This window comes from Uloborus diversus, chromosome 2, assembly GCF_026930045.1.
Source record: "Uloborus diversus isolate 005 chromosome 2, Udiv.v.3.1, whole genome shotgun sequence".
NCBI classification, from domain to species: domain Eukaryota; kingdom Metazoa; phylum Arthropoda; class Arachnida; order Araneae; family Uloboridae; genus Uloborus; species Uloborus diversus.
In genome coordinates, this window is record NC_072732.1 from 57,237,286 (window position 1) to 57,253,488 (window position 16,203).

At 32.1% G+C, this 16,203-nt stretch overlaps 1 protein-coding gene across 1 annotated transcript in view; it reads left to right on the forward strand.

Annotated features, from left to right (window-relative positions):
- Nucleotides 1-16,203, forward strand: part of LOC129217056 (late secretory pathway protein AVL9 homolog) — a 60,348-nt gene that overhangs the window by 30,048 nt on the left and 14,097 nt on the right. Inside the window, 4 exon segments of the mRNA XM_054851301.1 lie at nt 3,437-3,517; nt 8,046-8,163; nt 10,996-11,049; nt 13,016-13,104. Of these exon segments, the coding sequence (XP_054707276.1) occupies nt 3,437-3,517; nt 8,046-8,163; nt 10,996-11,049; nt 13,016-13,104 (342 nt within the window).

Genomic DNA, 16,203 nt, shown 5'->3' on the forward strand with positions numbered 1-16,203 from the left:
AGCTGGTCCATTTGAACATGTCCAGTGAGCCATGCTCTAATCCCTCTCTGCACAGCTGAATTTTTGATTTTAATATATTTAGCTTGGCCATACATAAAAACAATCTCACCGCAGGGCTGTACCTTACAGCACCCCTCATCATATAAAATGCCCCAATCGTATAAAATGAGGGGCGCTTTGCGGCGCCCCCTCATTTTGTGTCTCATAGGGCGCAAAAATACTCCTCTCTCTAAGTCACCAAAACATTTGTTTCCATTGTATCATTGAAGCAGCCTTTGTCGAGTTCCCACCCAATTTGCTTGAATTTTTTCCCTGTGTGCATGGACTAACCAGAGAAAGTTTTAGGAGGGGGGGGGGGGGGCACATTGAGAGAACTAAAAACAAAAAAAAAATTTTTTTTCATAATAAAAAGGGGGGGTGGGTCTGGTCAAAATTTTGAATCTTCAAGTTTTAAAAACACAATTTTAGCCTTAAAAACGCGATTTTGGGCCATGATTATTGACGTTGGGGTAAGGGACTCTGAGACTTTCTGATCGATTGTTTTTTAATTAGATTAAAATCAATTCCTTCTCGCACCTGCAAGTTTTCAAAATGGAAGTTTCAAAAATGCAACTTTAGACAAACTTTGAAGATTTTATGGATAGGAGGATCTGGAGCATTTCCCTGGAATTTTTTTCAAAATTATGGTCCAAAAAATTTAAACAATGTTTAACATTCAGGGGCTATTCAACTTAAATGTTTTGTAAGTGTTGTTTAAAAAACCCATTGCTTGTGTTATTATAAAGAAAAGCGGTATGGAGACCCTTGCACGAATATTGTCTTAAACTCAAGTCTTTAAATGCAATTGTGAGGCCACATTTTGTAATATTAGGGCCAGTAATTTTTGAAATTAGAGCTCCAAACACGCAATTGTGAGCAATTTTCGATGTTGTTGAGTATGTGTGGGCTTTCCCCTAAAACTGAAATATTTAATGCAAGAGAATGACATCTTTATTTTTAACATATATGAAGAAGGTATTAAGTTGGTACAAGTAAAACTAAAAAAACTCTTCAATAAATGCATTTTCTACTTATAATCAGCAAATTATTTATTCGTGTTCTTAGTTTGCTTAATATGAGAAACTAATTCAGTTTTAATTGTTTGTTTTTTATCTAGTGGGATAACATTTTACAAGATAAATATTTGGAATTTTTAATATTTTCATTTTTCGAAAAGGTTTTGGGTATTAATGTTTCACAAATATTAGAAACAGATTCGTTGCTTGTGTTTTAATTTGCATTATGCATAGCCCTCTGATTGTTCTGTTCATTAATATGTAAAAAAGTCAAGTATGACGTGTTCACGCATATTATGCACTAATGTTACAACTAACTTGGTTTCTCTGTGTGTATAGTGGGGGGGGGGGGATTAAACTTTCACCTTGGGCGCCATCAGCTCTTCGGACGGCCCTGTCTCACCGCGTCCTTGAATTCTTCTATTCAGTTGGTTAAGATTCTCAAAAATATCAGTCAAGTATGCTTGTTTTTTCAGACAAAATTTGCCTTGTAGCAAACTGCTATGTTTCGTGTTGTCATGAATCATCAGAAATTTGTACTTTGTTCCCTCAACTCAAAAATTCTTAGCTTGAACTTGCTTCTCAAAAACCAACGAACCACCGTGTGATGAAGCAGGGAGTGGTGTTCTGCACCCCTGTGATAACTTTTTCACCAAAGAGCCACCACAACCACCAATTTTTCAGGCGGGGGGGGGGGGGGGAGAGGGCGCTTTCAGAAAATACAATGCCAATGTGAGAATTTAGTAGTCTTGATTGTAATTTGACGGTTTTTATGGCTTCAACCACAACTGACTTCAACTGATCCGGCATATTGTTTGCCAGGAGAGTTTCACAATGGATAAAACTGATTTGAACACTTGGATTTCGATTTTATGAACTCAGCTTGAACCCTTCGACATTTACCATTATTGCAACTGCTCCATCATTGGAACACCAGTGCAGTTATAACAATGGATCCCGTTGGAGTTTATTTATTTGGCTGTAGTATTTTATCTCCAGTTGCAAGCTGAGAAAATTCTTTGCAAAAATATAATGATCTTGAATGCTGTCATTATTAGCAAGAGTAGTGTACCTTTTATGTGTGTTGATTCATCAACATTGAATAAAGAAATTCCATCTATTAGTGGATTATAAACAAATATTTTATTGTTGTGGCTGTCATGTCATTAATTTGTCGCTTGCAAGCATTGTCTAAAGTTGATATTCTGGTCCACCTCCTCATTTATTGCATCGGAAACTATCTTTCCCCCCTTACTATTTCATTACACGCTGGTGAAATAAATCTTTCACGGTTGGTGTGCGATTTTCAATGCAGGATGGCAGTTAATTAAGCAAGCAACATTGTATCTGATTTCTTGCACAAGTAAAATGTATCACTGTTCTTCCTTTTTCTAGAACTCTGAAAATACCTCAACACACCAATGACCATGTTGCGGCACACCGATTGAAAAACACTGATTTAGACCACTGTTTTTGTACTTTGCAGTTACAGAGGCATTCGTCTTTGCAAGCGCACACTATGAAGGAATGTTATTCCTGGTTAGCTGCAGAACGTATTGTTGTAATGTTGTATCCCCAGTTTCACCGATATTTCAAATTTCCTCCCCCGTTAATATATTAAAAGTTAGATTAAAACTAAAATACAGGTACAAGGGTACAATTACTTTTTCATGAGATTGTTTAGTTGTTTCTGTTTACATAGTTCATTTTTCCAAAAATCTGAAAAAATACAAAAAATGCCTACTTTTACACCTTTTGTAACTCTGGAATCATTCGCTTAACAAGTTTATGCACAGGACCATTCTGTTTGCAATTTAATGTAGATTATTTTGTATATTGCACTTTTCTTGCTAAATGGAATAGTTTTTTAAATATATCCGAAAAACTGATAAAAACTACTAATTTACCAACTTTTCTCCCCCCTCTCCCTAAAACCGGTCGGTTAAAACGGTGTAACTTTTTATCAAAGAATATGTGGACAGTATTAGTGTAGAACAATTTGGAGTTTGTAAAAAACTTCTACTTTGGATGTTGAGGTTTGGGTCTAATTGCACTGTACTATATACATCTTCATTGTATAAAGTCACAATTTTTTTGAAGCAAATCGTTAAAATTTGCAGACTAGTCTGATTGGAGAAATTAAAATGCATTATTATTTTAACTTAACTAAATTCTACCATTACAAAAGAAAGTAGTACATACTATTGAGATTTGCCAACATGTGATTTTATTTCATAAGTTACGTTTAAAAAGGAATCTTTAAATTAATTCTAAGAAGATTTTGTTGATTGTTTTAACACTGGGTTCAAAACTTTAAAAAATATAAACATGATAACTACTTGGTTACATATGCAAATGAAAATATGTTGTTTTACTTTTAGGTTGGGAAGGTGGTGATGAATGGTTACGATCTCAATTTAAGCTCTACCTTTTAAGTTTTATGGGGATATCCGAATTAGAAGGTAATTCCCATTTTCTTTCTTATAGTTGAAACATATGGTAAACGAACTTGTGTGCATAATTTTTAAGTTGAAAACTTGAGTTTAAAGCTGGCATTCAATTGTTTGCATTTGTTAAAGATATAAAGTTCATAAAAGACTAAATGTGTGTTACTTAATCCTTTACGCACCACCAACACATATGAAATGGCTCTATGGGTTACACCTGATTGAACACTTAACTGTTAATTATATTTCAATGAGTAATATAGTACCAATAGGGCACATATGTCCCGTTGAACTATGATTTGCTAAAAAAAGTGATTGTTAATTTCTACAGTGTGTATAATTGATTGATTAAGCAAAGCCATAGCTGAGAATGGAATGTGTTGTAGAAAATGTATGTTTTAGACTGATTAAGCAAAGCAGTAGCTGAGAATGAAATGTATCACTAAAGTATAAGTTTTTGTCCGTAGTTGATGGCGAAGCCTGATCATGTTCTCTTTTGGGGCTTATTTTGAAATAAGGGACTAAAAAAAAAACCCCAAGAAGTGGGTTGATTTAAGAGAATTAAAAAAAAAAAAAAAAAACAATTGTAAATGACAAATAATGTATTAACTATCGATGTTCCCTTTATTTTTTATGTATAAAAGTCTCATGATCTTAGTTGAATTTGGCTCAAAGCTCCAGGCGTGTTTTAACTTTGTAAACATCTAAGTTAAAACACGCCTGGAATACAAAAACAAAATAAATAAATAAAATAAAAACAGACAAACAAAATAAATATTTTATGTCTAATGATTAAGTGGAAATAGCTTAACTTCTGAAAATATGAACATTTCAATTCTACTACATCATTCTTGGTTAAAGTTAAAACTTAACTGCTTTTATAACACATATTTGCAAAGCTTTACACTGCAAAATTTACCATTTTTACAAAATATGTTCTGGTTTATCTAGTCTAAATATGTTTCTTATCTTCTTTTCACTCATTTTCTATGATCTCTGTTCAATATCTTAATTTTCTTCCTATTATGCATCTAACATTATGTGTACCTGCCAAGTCTCCGGTATTTTGTCCGGTATATAAGTCTTCCGTATTTTTCAAAGTGATTATGATTAACAGTTTTTTAAAAAATTAGTTTTCTATTCAGGATTATTATTCGTATAATTTTAAACTGTGTATCCATTGCACTCTTAGCCCATAAAATCTCAGTTATTTTCCCTCTTTCAGGTAATAAACTCATTGCATAGCATTCTTTCATTCAATTTTTCACATTGCTTAAGTACTGTATATTTACACAGTACTTAAACAGTATTTGCAATCAAAATTATTTGATGACACAATGACTTGGTTCTTTCGTGCTAAATTTGGTTGTAGCTAGGGGTAGTAATACCCCTAGCCTTTTGCATTGTAGCTAAATGCATTTTTGGTTCAACTAAATGTTTTCTGAAAATTTAAGTTCTTTTCAATCAACTTGATTATATTTTCTAAATTTATGTACTTTTCTGCAATAAAAGATTTTGAATGTCCTACACTTCATCTCATACAAACTGCATATTGTTGCCTCAGAGCAACCGTAAGACATCTAATCCCAGAAACAACAGTAAGATATTCCCATCACTTCTTGCTTTGAGGTGATGATATGCTCTTCAAATGCCCATCTCCAGATCATGTGAATCAAACAACTCATTGATCAACATTACAATATTTTTTAAAATTTATTTCAATTTTGAAAATTGTCATACTGGAAGTAGGTATTTATCCACTTTCTTTTCCGTCTTATTGTTTTACATTCTTACCTTGCGTATTCATTTTTCGACTGAAAAACTTCACTTATTTTCTAGCAAATAGCTAAAAGTAGTAACTGGGTCATTCCATACGAAATGAGCAAAATTCGCAAAAAAGTGGTGGTCGCATGGTAACAGATTTTTATGAAATTTGATATACAGGTTCCTTTTATGCCTATATAAAAATATCTAAAATATTTTTGCTTAAAAATTTTTATTTGAATAGTTACATGCGATTGAAAATTTGTCAAATTGAACAGCATTCTCATAAATGCTAAATATTGCACTTTTGAAGGCTTGTATCTTATTAACTATTTAATGAAGACATAAAAGTTATATGTTGTTGCAATCTATGGAGTAGGGTAATTAATCTGATATCAGTAAAATTTTCAGAGTTATTATAGTTAACTTTTAACCGAGTTTCAAAAACTGAAAGTATTTCAATTTTCTCATAATTAAGCACTTTATTTTTTAATCTCAATCTTTAAAGAATGCATTAGCTTTGATGAAATTAATACCCAATAATGTGCTAAGTATCATAGAAGAAATACCTTACTTTTCAAGTTGTATTTTAACTCTTTTGTCTTCAAAATCAGTTTTAAACTTAGTGACATTTTGTAAAATGGTGATTTTCCCCTTCACATACATGCAAAAATTCAAATGAGGGAAAATTCAGACACCTTTAAAATTTTACAAGAATATAGAGCTGTGTTTCTACTATTTGCTTAAAGAAACTCGAAATTGGTTTTTGATTTTCAAACGTAAGATAAAATTCAGAAAAACAGCTTCTTTTTTTTGTTTTATGGGTCAATCCATACAGGTTCGACAGATGGGTGCGCTCGACCATTTTTAATTTTTTTTTTTGAAATTCATATTCCTAAAAGCTGCATATGAAAGATGTTTAAAACCACTTTTACTTTTTCTCTAAACTGGACCTTTGATTTTTTAGAAGTCATCAAAAGTGATTTTCGTAGTCAAAAATGGGACTTATAGACCTTTGCATTTTGGCCGAAATCTATTTGAATTACATTTATGACAGTTAATTTAACGCTTTGATGTTAAAGTGCATAAGTTGATAGTCTTAAATGCTGAGTTACGTAACTGTAAGTTAATAGTTAAAATAATGGCAACAGGTTCAATTTCAAGGCCAAATGTAAAAATTTTACTCATTTCAAAGGGGGATAACTCACGTAGGGGACGGAAACACAAGATGAAATAAGACAAAAACTAATCACTGGAACCATGCTAAAAGGAATATGTAACTGTTGCTGTGTGTTTGTGCACCCTTTATAGATTACAGCCCCTCAAAAATGGGAAAAATGACGAAAATGACATTTTTAGACCCCTATAAACCAAAAGGGGATGGAATTAAAAATTAAATTTCCTGGCCAATTGAATATTCCGTTCAAGTACTATAAATGTGATACATATTGTTTTTTGTATTCGGTTTGTAAAAAAGATACATGTCTTTGAAAGTAAGCAATTTTGCTAGTCAATTCACACACTAAAACAGAAATAAAAAGTGTGAAAACGTCATGGCACCTTCTTAAATTACGTATATTGTGCCCTATATAATACATTATACTGAAAAAACATATTGTAATTTTCAAAATAACTATTTTAATTTGATAACTTAGAAATATTTGAACTTGAATGAGTAGTTTATACTGTATGGAACCTGCATAGATTGACCCTTAAGTGAAATTACGAGAATTCAAAGAATTAGATAAACGACTAAATGATGCAAAAACAAGTAAAACTAACATTTATTTCAATTAAAAAAATTTACATTTCAGACTGTACTTCATAAACATGCTTTTGAGAAAATGAAACACGAAAGAAATGGTTAGTTTTGCTAAACTTACAAAAGAAAAAGAAGTAACTAATGAAATTTTACCTCAGTTCAAGTTACTCTAGTAACAAAAATGCGCTGATACCAATGATTAAAATTTAGTAGCATCTAAAAGACACTTCAATATGTTACGTAAAAAAAAATTGAGTAAATTTAGAGCATTCCCTCATCTTCAAAAAAACATCTGAAACAGAGGAAAAAATTAAATTTTTGGAAATTTTCGATTTTTTAAAGTTCAATTTCCTCATCAAGAAATTTATAAACAGTTACTAAATTAGAACAGATAGTTAGTTACAGATAGTTTTTCAATCTGAATCATTTTTACTGTTAGTTTTTCATTAAAAGAGCTAGAAGAGTGATTTAAAATCTGAAGTAAATTGGCAAAATTTCCATCTCTGTTAATATCTCAGATTCAAAAAAAGATCCAAATAAATTTTTCTTTGCTCATTCTCAATACAGAATTTTTTATAGAATGCGGAAATATTTATTTTTTAAGTGTACGTTTATAACTTATGGAAGTACTGAGTCACAAACTGGTAGCAATGGACTCTGAAAATTTAGGCTCAGTGTAAGCATCAACTTCTAATTTCAATAACAAAGCAACAAACAGTTTTTAAACTTCCATACTTTGCATTCCCTCATAGATATGTATGGTTTACCTAAATAAAATTTTTCATTGAAATCTGTGACATGTCAGCCACAGCTGATTTGCTCATTTTGCATTTAATGACCCAACTTAGAAAGATGGGAATAGAAATGTGCCTTTTGTAGTATAGTGATTTTAATTAATTTTTCATTTTAAAACAGGCCACACACACTAAACATACAGGAATTTATGCTTGTATGCTAAAGCTATTTATGTACCTGTGATATTTATTTTGTTTAAGTATTTTTGCTGTTATTGCATAGGTTCTGTGAAAGAAGCTGAATCATTCAATCTCAGTTTTTTGAATGCTTGGAAAGCAACACATAACTACAAAATGTGGTGCAGTTCAAATCATTCTGGAATTTATAATGTTCAGCCAAGGTAAGAAATGCTATTTGCAGTTTGTCGCCATTAGTTTGTTTTGATTATCATTTTAATTCTCTAAGCATTTTTCATTTTCACAATTCTCTAATCCTGGAGGATTTGTATTAAGAATTAAAAACACATGCAAAATGTTATTGCATTTTCAATGAAAACGCAGGAATAATACAGCATTATAAATTACTGCTATTTGAATTGCCAAATATGGAGTGTGATAGTGAAATTTTCTATTAAATGTGAACAAAAATTAATTTTCAATTGTGAGTTCTCTCCGACAGCTTTTTGATATAGCCATATAAAACTGTCATACTTTTTTTCCGTAGGAAAGCAAAATTTTTGTTTCAGGTGTTAAATGAATGGTAGACTACAGTTGTGAAAATTTATTTCTTACTCAATTTTTCCATTAACAAAAGGAATAATAAAAGTAAAAACAGAAAAGACGAATGAGAAATATAGTGTGGTTGTGATTCCATTCTAAGAATAAACACGTCCAGTTATCATCTGATATATGGTGAAAATTGATTCATCAGACCAGATAACTTGTGGCCTCTGTTGAAAAGTTCAGTTTTTTGTGAGTTTTAACACCATTGGCGTAGCTGAAAAGAATGACTTCATAAACACTCCCTGCTTGAGCAAAGGACTGTGGTCACCAATGGTTTATAAATTGCGGCTCTTCATCAAATGTTAAAAGCATGAAGTTCCCTTTAGACAGTTCTTTATAAAATGAGATTGTGGAGATGATATTGATATATGACGTTGTTTGTGATAAAGATTGATTGCAGATTGAGGCTACTTTTCCAGGCCAATGCTCTTTTTTTTCCCTATCAGAAAGCATTTTGTGCATGCTGACATTACGGTTGACACAGCACTCTTCAAGTAGTTGGCTGTTTGTGTTACTGAGAAACCAACATGCCGCATTCCAACAATCATGTATTTTTCAAACTTATAGGTCAGTGGCTATTAGTGTTTTTCATAGAGTGAGGTAGATGAATACAACACATTTGAATGATGTTGAGTTACTGATACCTTATCTTTTGTAACCACTAAGTAGCAGAATTAGGTGCAAAGGTGTCATGCTTGTTCAGCTTATTTGAATTGGACCATGCCTTTTTCATTGTATTATTTTGTCACCTATTTGTATGTTATCTACTCTGAATCACTTTGTTTTGAAACTGAAACATCTCCAAATGCCAATCTTCATATTCTACGCATTAGAGCTCTCTCTGAGGTTCTGCATTTCTTTTTCCGTCAATTCTGGTGATTTTGTTGCAATTTCTGCAAGAGCAGGGTAATGTGCTGACCATAGAATGCCTTCTCTTGAAGTGCATTTTTAATGAGTGAAAATTATTGTTGCTGTTCTTTTCGTACCTTCAAAAAAAAAAAAAAAAAGTCAAAATCAGCAGCAGGACACCATGGAGTAACAAGTTGGCTGTGGAGTGGTCAGACATTGACCTGTCGACCCAGTGACTTGTTGACCCAGCTTAACAGATGAAAGACCATAGGCGTGCACACGGGGGTCACCAGGAGTACCATGGTACCCCAATTAGCACATAAAAATGAAAGTTAATACAAAAGTTGCGAAAATTTTACATTTTTAGTTCATTAATTTCTTACCTCATATGCTTTAAAAATGCTTTTTTGCTCTCAATATTTGAAAATTTTCCTTTAGCGAGCAAGCTTGGGTGCCTTTCGAAAAATAATTTGAACCTCCTGGTACAGTGGTACCCCCAATTCTGTAGCCCTGCGCACACCTATGTGAAAGACTGTTTTGTTACTTCACAGTAATGTGACAGTATTACAGACACACATAAATGCAAATTCAGTTCCATGGCATCAATTAAAATGGTAAACTTTACACTACTCAAGTCAGCAAAAATGATTCACGCAACACTATGATTACCAGAAAAACTACGGTGGCAAATGTGGGAGGTATTTTTACCGCACCCTGTAGTTTTATTATAGTGAGATTCTAAAGTATATGTACATGTGTGTTTTTAATATCTGCAGTGATACTATCACAATGACCGACAACAAGCTCTATGGCCAACTAGATCAACATTTAATAAAGAACCTCTTAAAACAATTTTTTCATCCCGTTGGCAAGTGACAACTGCTTGTGATAAATTATTCCAAAAACCTACAGTTTTTCAAGTAGTATTCTTTTCTTATTTCAGGATCAACCTGAGATTTTGAAAATTTCATAGAGTGACCTCTGGTTCTGCCTTTTGTACAAAAATACTACCTATCAACAACTTCCATTTATTGAATTTAAATCACTGCATTGACAAAGATGTACATACTGAGCATTTTAAGTTTAGTGGTAGTTTTAAAATCTACTTTTCCTATTAACAGTCATTTGAATCTTTTTCTACTAAGTTAATATTTTTCTAAAGTAAAATGCATGTACAATTTACAATAAGTTGTTGTAAGTGGCAGATAATTTCAATTCCTATTATTTATGCTTAGTACATTTTAAAAGATATGGTTGAGCAAATTTCACTAAGTGCATTTGCATAAATTGCTAAGTGCATAAGAAATTGAAGATATTGATAAAGCATACTTAGAAGGCATGAAGTACATTTAAATCTGATTTTAAAAAAAATACAGTGAAACACCGTTTATACGTTTTTGAAGGGACTGTATGAAAAAAGCATACAAGTGAAAAAACGTATGATAGATATAGGCTAACTTGTATTAGACTCTGCGATGACCAATTTAAAAAACGTATAAAAGAAAAATGTATGAACAGTGCTTCACTGTATTAAAAAACTTTCTGTATAACAAAAGTTATTGTTATTGTATGAAAATATTAATAAGAATTATTTTTGACAGCCATCCATTTCAAGGGCAACTTAGCATGGCAGATATGAAATTGAAGTTTTCGCAGTAAGTTTTACTGTATGCTTTTATTAGATATCAATTAAATGTTCTTGAGTAAACTCACAAAACAACAAAAGGCAATTAGTCAAAATACATTTTAAAAATTGCTTGCAATATTTATTAAATATATTCAAGTTTAAAATTGTATTTATGCTAGTAAGCTTAGTTTTTGCTTGAGTTTTCATTTACAGGAAACATTTTAAAAGTAAATTTGTTGTCACTAAATTATAAGCCTTAAAAATGGTTGTTAAATATAACCTTAAATATTGTGGAAATGTTAGTTGAAACCTTTAATAAAGTAACTTAAGTTATAATATGCTTAAGCTAACATATTAAGCCATAGGTGTTAACTTAAGTTAAACTTAATAAGTTTTAGCTTAGTTTTTTCTTAAATATATATAAGGAAATATAGAATAAGTAGAACAACATATAAATACAACTTTCAACTACAATAAGTTAAGAATAACTCATCAAAAACTTAAATTAATGCTTTTAAAATAAATTTTTGAAACTTTTAATGTGCCTTATCAAAAAAATTGCAAATGCATTACACGTGGAATTTTTTTGTACTGGGTACGTAAAAGAGGGAACTTAACAGCCAAGCTGGAGTTGATGTCCTGTTTCATAAAGCTTTTCTCTCTCTCTCTCCCTTCTGAGATGTTTTAATTTTTTTCTTGAATATTTTTGAGCGTTTCATATATTTTCCTTATCATATTTTTGCATTAATTTTTCCTTTTAAGATTTTTTTTTCCTCAAACGCTGCTGTTTTACACACTAGTTTTTGATTTTGCAATTAGAAATTGTTTTCTGTTCATGTTTCATCATGTCATAGAGCACTCTGCAGGTACTGTGAACAGTAATATACAGAACAATGAAACTGGTCACCCAATGCGGCTGGTAGATTAATTCACTAGTTTTTTTTTTTTTTTTTTTTTCCAATTTATGTATTGCACTAAACAATTCTGTTTGTATTTTGTTTAACCTATTATTTCAAATTTTTCCATCCTTTGCATTTTTCTCTTTTGTGTTTACACTGCTTAGTCTTAAAACCTCACTAACTCTTTTTGTCATGAAACTAATTTTATTATTCTGCTTTGAAATATTTTAACCATTGAGTGATGATCATAATTTCATGTGCCAAAGTAGACCAGAGTTTTAAATAATTAGTTTAGAAAAATTGGTGATAAATTATCAATAATTACAATAAACTTATTGAACATTATTTTTGCATTTAGTGTTAAAAGTGGAAAATTTGATAGAAATCTTAGAATATTGATCAATAATATTAATAGCTTTGTGGAAAATCCTAATTTGATTGTTTAAAGCTAAAAGCAGTATCTCTTTTAGCTATTTCAATGGATCTAGACTGGAATTATATACAGTGAGCGCCGAGTAATTGAATCAATGGTTAATTGAATCAGCCACTTTCATGAGCCAAATTCTCAAAAACAGAACGAAATCCGGCTTTAACATTAAAAAATTGCCGATTTTTGAATCAAACCCGCTTATAAATTACAAGTGTATATGACTGACCATTTTCCCACAGACACTTGTTTCATCAGCACAGACTTTTTTCTTAGCCTTCTTTTTGTGAAATGAGTTTTATTTTTGCAAATAGTGAAGTTAAGAAAAATTGCGCAGCCCAAATTTTATGGTTGTTTTTGTAAAACACCCAAAACTCTGTGAAGCATAGTTCTTATTGAAAAGAAGTGCATACAGATAAAAGATGAAACACGACTTTCTAAATATTATTTAACTTCATAAAATTTCAGCACACTGTATTATGGGAGTCCTTTTAGGAATGTATATTTGAACTATCTGTAAAGGCAAGTCTACTTTTTTACAGTAAATAAAAAAATCAACTACAAAAAAGTTCCAACAAATGTTAATCAAACTATTGGCTGTTGTATCCTTGATTTTTCTCTCTAATGGAATAAAAATGAATAATTATACTGTAGTAATCTCTCCACAGCACAATGCAGAGTTCAGAGAGGGGTCGACGCTTGAACACTGCTGTTGTCAATACGGGAAAAGCTGTGGTGCAAACTGGGAAAGCTGTAGGTAAGGTTCGTGCAAATTCATCCGTTTGCTAATTTTGCTGAGTTTGAAAAGGAAATGGGATTTGTAGTACTTTTTTAAGACTAATTTTGTTATTTACATATTTAGTTAAGTTTCAAAAGATTTTAGTTAGTAAATATATTTTGTCTAGAGACTTTCTTTATGAAATTAATGTCATAGAACCGTTTAGGGATTTTAAAAGAATCATTCCAATTCTAATATTTTATCACTTTCTTAAAATTCGTTTCTATATATTCATATTTATAACTAGCAATCTTTTTATACAGTAGAAATCCGATTTAACGATTGTCAAGGGACTGGAAAAAGTTATCCTTAAATCGAGGAGCATACATTCAATGCAGTCAATCCGGACCAGTATCATTGAATTAAGGAAATTTGTTAAATCCGGTATCGTTAAATCGAAGTTATACTGTATATAAAATGCCAAATGATTTCCAAGAGCTATGGTATCATTGCTATGTGCAAAATATGTAAGTTACGCTGCATATAGTAAACGTATTTAACTCTTTGTAGAATTGTTAAGATCTGAAAACTGATGAAAAAGAAGAAATTCATGCGAAATATCTTACAATATACTGATCAAATTTAATAATATTTTTGTTTTAGATAGTTAAATATGTTCCTCAGCTTCATCAGGAAATTTTTATTTTGTATTTAAAAATGTGGACACTTCAAATGCTTCTTACAAAAATTCTTATGATTTAAACATTAACTAAGTTCATATTGGTAAATGCTGAACTGCAAAAAATTTGCGTATGCAAGACTTAATGCTCATGCTACTTTATGAATTCTTGAGCATTTTTCTTTTCTTTTCTTTTTCGTGAATGATAAAAAAAGAATTCTAAATTCATTATCCAAGAAATGAAATATTTGAAGCTTTTTTGTCAACCTTAAAAGTGTGTATTCAAATTTAGCTTGAGCTTATAAAAGTTTTTTTCTTTGAAAATCTAATTAAAGTTTCAAAGTACTTGTAATCTCAAGTAGTCTTTAACTTAGGTTTAATTGTTGTGGCATTATTCATTAGAATACAAGCAGAAGAAATACAATCAATAACAAGTTCAGACCCAAGTGTGCCAGTCCTTTCAAATTTTAATAAAACTGTTTTCAAATGCTTAATTTAAAGGATAATTGTAGCTCATGTGTGAATATATCGTTCATAGTTTATAGTTGACTTACTTAGAGTAATGTACTTTCTAAAAGCAATGGTATATAAGTAAAATAATAGTATTACTTTTCAAAAAACATCTTCAAGAATATTTCATTAGCAGAATTGTTTCCATTAAGTGCTATAACTCCTTCCTACTGCTATTTTTTCCTTCCTTAAAAAACATTTCTTGATTTCTACCCCATGTTGAGATCCTTTCATATTCTTGTCTGCTAAAAAAAAAAAAAAGCCGAGAAAGTGCCTGCCAAAAATGCTTAAATTTATGGGCTTTTTTTTTTTTCTCATCTTTGATTTTATGTCAACTCATTCAAGTTATATGATATTAAGTTCCAGTTTTAAGATTAAACATTGTTTTCTTTACTAATAATAAAGCTGAAAGTTTCTCTGTCCGGATCTCTGTCTGTCAGGATCTCTGTGACACGCATAGCGCCTAGACCATTCGGCCGATTTTCGTGAATTTGGCACAATGTTAGTTTGTAGCATGGGGGTTTGCACCTCGAAGCGATTTTTCGAAAATTCGATGTAGTTCTTTTTCTATTCCAATTTTAAGAACAAAATTATCATGAGATGGACGAGTAAATTACAAAATTCTCATAACGTGGAACCGTAACATGGGCACAATCCAATTGGCTAGAAAATTCACCATACATTATTTGTAAATATGCAGGTGAAACAAAAGACCTTATAATTTTCTATTACGGGTACCACTAGTTAACTATAAATTAGAAAATGCATTATTGTTCTCTTTTTATCCCTTTTCAGTCTTCTAAATTTTTTTGTATGAAATGAAATGAAAGAAAGGGGGCTCAACCGAACCAAGCACTGCGACCAGAGGTCTATTGTACTAGTCTCCAAACAGAAGTCTTAAAACAGACCAGTAGTTGAAGCAGAATTCAGCAAACATGTAATAAGAATATCATGAATCACGCATGGTTCTAGCAAATGATGACGAAGGTGTTCAAACCTATAGTCAGAAAGCACTTCACAATCACAGAAGGTGTGAGTAATAGTTTCCTCCTTAAAGAGGTAACCTCTGCAAATTGAATCATTACTGACACGCATTTAAGCAAGGTGCCACTTTAAGGTGTAGAGTGCAGTAAGAAGACCAAAAGCCTTCCTAATACTAATTTTGTTAAGAAGCCTATTGCATTTCTGGCATGTGATCCTCAGAGAGAATGAGGTGTGTCTTCCTTAGAAAGACAAGCTGAATTATGTTCAGTGTCATCATGAGATAACCTCTCCGAAGGGAAGGTTTCTTTCACAACAGCCATCTTAAACATATGCACTGCTTGAGCATAGGACTGTGGTTTACCAGACCTTACTCTTTAAGATGCAGCAGTTTGTGCAGGGGAAGGAGTTGAAACCTCCGATGGAAGACGTTTGGTTTCTTCTACCTTCTCAGGAATGGCTGGCCCAGTGGCTTTTGCCTTCTGTAACAGCCTCCCCTCTCCTGCCTGCGCCTATTGAATTTTTGTGTATAAATGAGTACTCCATGCCCCCCCCCCCCCACTGCGATGTCGGTGCATTGCAGAAATGCCCCCTCACCAGTCGGTGGGTTGCAGACTTGTACCCTCCCTCACCTCTTCCAGCAGTAAGGTTCTCTCCTTCAAGCCAGTATTCAGCTCCAAAGGAGCCGAGATCCGGGCAGTGGTAAATAGTGATCACTCGCACAACCACCTTGTACGAGTGCAAGGCAAATTACAACGAGGTTTCTCCCGGTTCCTCGAGGGGACCGTTTAGACACCATACAACCCAGATGCCATCCATCCATTAGCAGGGTGCCTTAGATTGGGTATCCATTTTAGTCGCCTTTTACGACACACATGGACTATGTTGAGGCTATTCTGCTCCGGTCACCACACGGATTTTTTTTTTGTATTGTTTTCTTGGGTTTTTGTACTGTGTAACTTAACATA